Source organism: Rutidosis leptorrhynchoides, chromosome 5, assembly GCF_046630445.1.
Source record: "Rutidosis leptorrhynchoides isolate AG116_Rl617_1_P2 chromosome 5, CSIRO_AGI_Rlap_v1, whole genome shotgun sequence".
NCBI classification, from domain to species: domain Eukaryota; kingdom Viridiplantae; phylum Streptophyta; class Magnoliopsida; order Asterales; family Asteraceae; genus Rutidosis; species Rutidosis leptorrhynchoides.
This window is the reverse complement of record NC_092337.1, coordinates 216,509,850-216,518,115: the sequence shown is the minus strand read 5'-3', so window position 1 is coordinate 216,518,115 and position 8,266 is coordinate 216,509,850. Positions and strand designations below refer to the sequence as shown.

General features: G+C 40.1%; 1 protein-coding gene across 1 annotated transcript; it reads right to left on the bottom strand.

Annotated features, from left to right (window-relative positions):
• Positions 1-2,484: 2,484 nt before the first annotated feature.
• Positions 2,485-3,843, bottom strand: LOC139849272 (uncharacterized). The gene has a single exon (XM_071838930.1). The coding sequence runs from the start codon at positions 3,841-3,843 to the stop codon at positions 2,485-2,487; it is 1,359 nt and encodes a 452-aa protein (XP_071695031.1).
• Positions 3,844-8,266: the final 4,423 nt, after the last annotated feature.

Genomic DNA, 8,266 nt, shown 5'->3' with positions numbered 1-8,266 from the left:
GGACATGAACCCTAAAATTCTCCCTTTTTCGAAATCGAAGTTGCACAAGCACCTAATCAATGGATTAAAGGAATAGATCATGTTCTACTTATCACAGTCACGAACCCTAAGTCAATTTATCATAACAGATTCGTTTTATGGGTGCCATTAATCAACTTAGGTTCTTAGGGTTCGAAACCCCTGTACACACAACAGATATTCATCAAATAAGCATGCAAATCATGGCAATTTTAAGTATTTAAATGATTATAGAGATTGTAAAGCTTCTACAAAACAACAATTTTAACCATAAATACATGAATTTAAAGTGAAAATACCAATTTTAGGTTAAGTGAGAAGATGATGAACAGTGGAGATCAACAGGGTGTTACAGAGAGCACGTGGGCCTGAATAAAGTTGTTTTTCTAAAGTGAGATTTGAAGGTGATGGGTTTAAGAGGTGAGCTTTCAACCTTATATAGACACACGATTACTGAAAAATTAATTTTTCAGTCGGTTTTTGCTCTAGAATCCATAAGTTGAGATGCATTGTACAAGAATTTACACTTTATGCACAGTTGCTCGAAAACCTTCAGTCTTAGAATTTTGCTCGAAAACATTAAGTAGATTTGGATTTTAAGGAATTTTGGTACACCATGATAACCTTTAAGAATTTTAAGAAATTCTGTGAAATAATCAAGTTATCGTTTAAACTTTAATTATTTTTCAAAAATTTAATTTTCTCAGGTTTTAACAATTTTGAGACCAGGAACCATGAGGCAGTCAAATAGACACATCCTCTTAAGGCAGTCACAAGGACACATCCTTCATCATTTGTTGACTGTGAATTTGAGGCAGTCATTTCGACACATCCTCTTGAGGCAGTCACAGAGACTCATCCTCCGTCATTTGTTGACTAAGGTTTTAAGGCAGTCATTTAGACACATCCTCTTGAGGTAGTCACAGAGACTCATCCTCCGTCATTTGGTGACTGAGATTTTGAGGCAGTCATTTAGACACATCCTCTTGAGGCAGTCATAGAGACTCATCCTCCATCATTTGTTGAAATTTTTATGTTAACTCCCCCTAGACAGTTGCCGGTTTCAGGAGAGTTAGTTTTGAAAGAGCGAGTTTTACATTGTTATTTGTGTAAAAGTCATTTTAGATTTTGAAAATCAACTTATGAAACCGGGTCTCACACTGTAATTTATGTGAGAGCCATCGTTCTTATCTCCCCCTCAAAATATGAAGTATCAGATTTTGAAAAACACAACGCTCCCCCTAGGTAAGTGCATCACTCCCCCTAGACACTTGCCGGGACCCTAAATGGAGTTGAAATCAATCATGCCAATTTTGTCAACTAGATATTTAAATGTGGGTTCATCTAAGGCCTTGGTTAATAAGTCAGCAAGTTGACTTTTGGTGGGTACAAAGTACAATTCGACAATGCCTTTTTCAACATGATCCTTGATAAAGTGGTAACGAATGTCAATGTGTTTGGTTCGAGAGTGGTGCACCGGGTTACTGGTGATAGCAATGGCACTCTGAGAGTCGCAATAGATCGGGATTTTGTGACATTTGAATCCGTAGTCAAGTAGTTGAGTTTGTATCCACAGTACTTGTGAGCAACAGCTAGCAGCTGCAATGTATTCAGACTCAGCGGTGGAAAGAGAGATGCAATTTTTTTTGCGAGAAGACCAGCTGACTAATTTACTACCGAGAAATTGGAGACCACCAGAAGTGCTTTTCCATTTTACTTGGTCGCCACCATGGTCAGCATCCGTGAATCCCGTAAGATGGAATCCAGTCCCGAAGGGATACCAGAGTCCAAGATCAGGCGTGCCTTTGAGATAGCTAAATATTCTCATTACAGCTTTGTAGTGAGAGTATCTAGGGTTGGCTTGAAATCGGGCACAAAGACATACAGCAAACATGATGTCGGGTCTGCTAGCAGTGAGATACATCAATGAGCCAATTAAGCTCCTATAGAGAGTTTGATCAAAAGGTTGACCATCCAGATCAGCATGTAATGATATGTTGATTGACATTGGAGTGGGGCTGATTTTCATCTCAGGGAAGTTAAACTTTCTGAACATGTCGAAAATGTATTTCGATTGTCCGATGAAAATCCCCATTGAAAGTTGTTTAACTTCTAGTCCCAGAAATAAATGAAGTTCTTCGAGCATGCTCATTTCGAACTTGTTTTTCATGAGTTCAGAGAATTCGTAGCACAGAGCAGGGGAAGTGGAACCAAAGATGATGTCGTCAACATAGACTTGAATTAGCAGGATGTGGTCATTCTGTTTTCGGATAAATAAGGTCGTGTCTATGGTTCCACGTGAGAAGCCGTTCTTGAGAAGGAATGCGGTCAGAGTTTCGTACCATGCCCTGGGTGCCTGTTTTAGATCGTAGAGAGCCTTAGACAGAAGATATACGTGGTTGGGGCATTTAGGATCAACAAAGCCTTCAGGTTGACCAACATAGACTTCTTCTTGAAGAATGCCATTCAAGAAAGCAGTTTTACGTCCATTTGATAGACGGTGAACCTTTTATGAGCAGCATATGACAGGAACAGACGGATTGCTTCTAAACGAGCTACGGGCGCAAATGTTTCATCGTAGTTAATCCCTTCTTGTTGTCTGTACCCTTTTGCTACCAGACGTGCTTTGTTACGAATGATGATGCCGTGAGGATCCTTCTTGTTTTTGAAGATCCATTTGGTATTGATGATGGTTTTACCAGATGGATGTGGAACAAGTTCCCATACATTAAGACGATCAAATTGATGAATTTCTTCTTGCATGGCAACACCCCAGTCAGGATCTTGAAGGGCCTCATAAGCGTTTTTGGGTTCGTCTTGACTCAAGAAGGCAGCGAAAAGACATTCATTATTGGAAGCATTACGAGTGCGAACTGGAGCATCGGGATCGCCTATTATTTTATGAATGGGATGATCTATAGTCCATTTCGTGGTGTGTGGAAGAGGAGAGTTAGATACATCATCCAGTGTAGTATCAACATACGACGAGGATGAGGATCCAGTAGGATTAGTATTGACAGTAGGGAGGGTGGCATTTTCTTCCCACAGTGGGACAGGGATATCATCATTTTGATCAACTGGAAGAGTTAGAGGAGTTGTAGTATCGAGAATCCTTGTATTAGCTTCAGATGAGGGAGATACTTCACTGGTTATGAGGTTAGGGGGTTCAATAATTGGAGTATTAGTGTTGGTAACATGTGCGTTGTTTGAAGAGGACACTCCAGTATCAAGGTCATCTAGAAGAAGGAATTCAGAAGAGTTACTTTCATTGGAATGGGATTCACCTATGACAGCTGGAGTGGATGAACCAACATTAATCGATTCAGGGGGAACAGGATCAGAAGTTGTAATGGGAGTTGGAGTTGTTGGCGGGATGATGGGTTCAAACAACACATCCAGATCATCTGAGGTAGCCAGTGGAACATGACGAAAAGTGGAATCAGGAGTAGAGGGATTGAGACCAGGGCGAGAACCATTATGTCCAAGAACCATTCCAGACATCTTGTCAAACTTGACGTTCGTGCTTTCTTTAATGATGCGAGTACGACGATTATAAACACGATATGCAACACGATCCTGTGAGTAACCAATAAATATGGCTTCATCACCTCGAACATCAAACTTCCCGAGGTTGTCCTCATCATTTAGAACATAACACACACATCCAAATATGCGAAAGTACTTCACATTGGGTCGACGATTGAAGAGAAGTTCATAAGGAGTTTTGTCGAACCGGTGGTTAATAATGGACCGATTTTGAGTGAAGCATGTAGTGTTAACAGCTTCAGCCCAGAGGGACGGAGGTATCTTGGAATAAACAAGCATTGTTCTTGTTGCTTCAACAAGAGTGCGGATTCGTCTTTCAACTACTCCATTTTGTTAAGGAGTACGAGAGGCAGAAGTTTGATGAGTGATACCGGCATGATCTAGGTATGAGTTAAGAACAGAGTTTTGGAATTCGATGCCGTTATCAATTCTGAGGATATGTACAAGCTTATTGGTGGATAATTGGATTCTTTTCAGAAAGTCGATGATTATTTTCGGGGTTTCAGACTTACTTTTCAGAAATCTGACCCAGGTGTATCGTGAATAGTCATCAACTATCACCAGGATGTACTTTCTTCCACCAAGACTGGAAACACGCATTGGTCCACAAAGGTCCATATAAAGCATGTGAAGTGGAATGGTGGTGTTGAATTTGATTTTTGATTTGTGCGAGGATTTATGAATCTTTCCCATAGCACAGGAAGGGCAAACGTGTGAAGTATCAAATGAGATGAGTGGAACACCGTCAACAAGGTTATTAGAGACCAGTTTGTTGAGGTTCTGAGAATGAAGATGTGACATCCGGTGATGCCACAGCCATGAGGTTTCAGAGGAAGCTTTGGAAACCAGGCACAGAGGTTGTAAGTTAGAAGACATGTTTTTCATGGCAAGAGAGTAAAGGGTGGATTCACGTTTTCCTTCAAGTAGGTTGTCTCCCTCCATGGTTTGAACACAACACATAGATCTTTCAAAGATCACGCGGAGATCATTGTCACAGAATTGGCTGACACTAAATAGGCAGCACCCAAGTCCACAAACATATGACACACGTTTGATGGTCACACCGTTGAACACATAATCTCCATACCCCTCGATTGTCACAATTTCGTCATTTCCAAAGCGAACAGTACCTAGGAACTTGTTAACATAGTTTATCAACATTGATTTATCACCAGTCATGTGTCTGGAACAACCAGAATCCAGATACCAAACACATGCTGGGATAACCTGCAAAACATAGTTAAGCACAAGTTTTAGGGACCCCAGTTATCTCGGGTTCCTTGTAAGCAGATACATTCAGAGAATTTAGAGCATTAGGTTCATTAGATGAAACATTCAACAAGGTCTGAAAATTCATTACAACAAATGAATCATGGTTTTGATGACCAAAATACAGACGTCTTTTACATCTATTACACATTAATGACCCGAACTGAGAAGCAAGACTTGAGGATTCTTGGACTGTTTCAATCTTGGGTTTCCATGCTTTCAAAATGCTTTGTTTTAGTTTAGATCCTGTGAAATTTAAAACACCAAATTTAGACCTAGTTTGAAAATGATTCATGTCTTTAAGTAATGATTGTCTAGCCCTTTGTGCTCTTTTGCGACAGTTTCGCTTTCGAGTCTTGGTTAATCCATCAGATATCCGCTTTGCAGCATGGTTGAGATTTGGTAATTGTGGATGTTTGATGGATTTGTGGTTGTGTTTCAATGATCTACCACTGTTGCTCTGGAAGGAGTTAGAGTGGTTGATATTTTGGTAGACGTGATGGCTGCTTGGACCACCCCTCCTGTCTAGAATAGGTGGTGCAGGGTGGTTGTGGCATTTTCTTGCCGAGTGGACATACACACCATGTTCTTGGATTATTCTTCGAACATGGTTGTTTTGCCTTCCTATCAAGGTTGCGGAATGTGGTGGTTTGGGATCGGCACCCCTTTTAGTGACAATCATCTCCAAACGAGAGCCACGAATAGGGTTTTTTAGGATGGTGACAGCTGGAATGACAGGTTTCCTTGAGTTCACTACCGTAGTGTAAGGAAAGCCTTGGTGATGTAGGGAGAGAACTCGTTGAGAATAGGTGGGTACCCATGGTATAAATTTCTCTTTCGTTGAATTTGATTCCTTTTGTTGAGAATAGTTTTGTGACAATGTTGGACCAAAATTCTTTTTGGCTTTTTCAAAATCACGATTCATTAAAACTTTTACTTGCAAATCGATGTTGTCCTTTCAATAAGAGCAACATGTTTCTTATATCCTTTTAGTTCAAGTTTTAAGTCAACGATTTCTTTCCCGAGAGAATCAGCAAGAACATTTGAGGGTTCGATAGGGTGGCGGGTTAACGGTTCCTGAGGGGCTTTGGACTTTGAAATCATTTCACAGAAAGTGGTCGCTTGACTAGCAATCTGTTTTTGAAGTTCATGCACATCATGAGGAAGTTGATCATTTGTTGTCACATGGAGTGAGATTTGGTGTTGCATGGCTTTTATGATCATCAGAAATTTTCGTTCATTGTCAAAAGAATTCATTTTATTTTCGAAAAGTTCCTTTTCCAAACTGATGATGTATTTTTCTAATACCAGAGTTGGTAAATAGACAACACGTTTTTGACCTTCCTAATTCTCACTTTCATTAAATAAATCAGGTAAGCTTTCATATGAAAATGAGTTTTTCTTTTTCAAATAAAGAGCGTTGATTTTATCATAGATTAGAGCAATTTCTCGTTTCATTTTAGTTGATCTTTTAGCCAATGCTTCCTCAACCTCACTGTCGGATGTAAATGTGAGTCGTGCAGGTAGACCAATCATCAAGTATTTACTATCATACAGACAGGGCTCTGCTTTGGCCATTTTAGACAAGGTGAGAGGATTTTCAAAACCTAGGCCTTTGTTCTCACGGAAGGAGTCCTTTGGTCGATTCATGAAAAGGGTTTGATTCGAGATGTGTCCTACTAAAACAAACTTAGACTGTTTGGTCCTGTAGAGCTTTTCTTCAAATTTTCCTAGACGAGTTTGAAGCTCTAGATTATGTGCCGTAAGTTTAGAACATTCAGAGGTTTTCTTAGCAAGATCGAAGAGAGGTTCTCTTATCTTTTCTTCTAAGGTATCTAGGAGCGTTTTCTTAGAAGCAGTGAGTTTCTTAATTTCTTTCTCAGCATTGTCTACTTTCTCACTAAGAACTTCATTTCTTAACCTAAAGTTTGTCCTTTCTATTCGTAACGGTCTCACACTAGGTTCTAGTTCCTTCAATTGTGTTACTTTATCAGCTAGATCCTTCTGAAGTGTTAGGTATGCATTGTTTGACACTTTGATTTTCAATTCAGCTTTTAACCTATGGTTCTCATTTTGTAGTCCACTAACTTGACTAGCAAGTGATCTAAGGTCCTTACTCATTTTAGCAAAGTTGTCAATATACATATCAGGCAATTCAGGGAGCATTTTATCACGATTATGGGAAGCAGGTTCATTTCTAATGGGCACATTAATTTGGATAGAAGGGTCATTGGGTCTCTTAGAGGTTGCTTGCAATACATCAGAAACACATTCAGAACTATTATTTACAGAGTTATAATATTCATAAATTATGTCGGTGTAAAGTTGTACCTCTTCCTCATCATCGGAAGAAACACTGTCAGGAGCATGGTTCATGTTGGTGAGTTTCACTACATTGGCACGTTCGGGCTCCTGTTCACTGTCTGACCAGTTTAGCCAAACATCATCTGAGGCTTTGAGGACCTTCCCCTTTTTGGCATCTTGGGCGAGCAACATCTTTTTCTTGTAGTACGCGGCATCCTTTCGTTTGGGTAGTCTGCATTCTCGTGCAAAGTGACCTGTTTTACCACAGTTGAAACAAACATTATCGGGGTCCTTGCTGTCAGGGGCTCGGTATTGAGTGGTAGATGTTTCGGGTTTTTTGTAGTAAGAAGAGCTGGATGAGGTTCGATTGTTGTTGTTTTTTCTAAAGCTTCCAGATGATCTCCTGAGATTCAGTTGCTTGCTGAACATTGCGGCAGCCTTGATGAGATCTCAATGTACTTCATCAACATCAGAGTATGTGTCCTCATCAGAGGAAATGGTTTGTTTTGCTTTGAGTGAGTTGGAGCGGTTGAAAGGGGTTTTGGTGGAGCTTTTGTTAACAAACAAAGCCATTGGATCACTGGTTTCAGCGAGATTGGATTTAGGGTTTTGGGCTGCTAGAACATCAGGTTGATGATTCATTAGTTTCCCTACAACTTCATGGATGTTGTACTTCTTGGTGTTTTTGGAGGCACGGAAGTTGTTTCCATATGGTGTCTAGGTGGCATTTAGTTTTTTCCGAAATTTCATGTTCAGCTCTTGATTTTTCTTTTTCACTCCAACCTTCTTTAGCTCATTAATGACTTCTCAGAAACATCTGTAGCAGTCCTTTAGAGGTTCATCGGGTTTTTGAAAGTAGTCCTCAAACATTGCGAGAGCTATGTCGAGTTTTGTCTGATCGGATTGACTATATCCTTCCTGTTGACGGGTGATTTCATCTAGAAGTTCTTTTCCAGATTTCAGAGAGCTGATGGATTTGTACATGTCATGAGGAAGGGCTTGCATGATAATGGACCTGGAATCGATATCGGCTTGAGCTCTCTTAGCTTCTTCACCTTGAAGTTCATAGGGTTTTAGAACCTCACCGGTGTCAGGGTGAAGTGAGATCTTAGGTCCATTGAGAAATGAT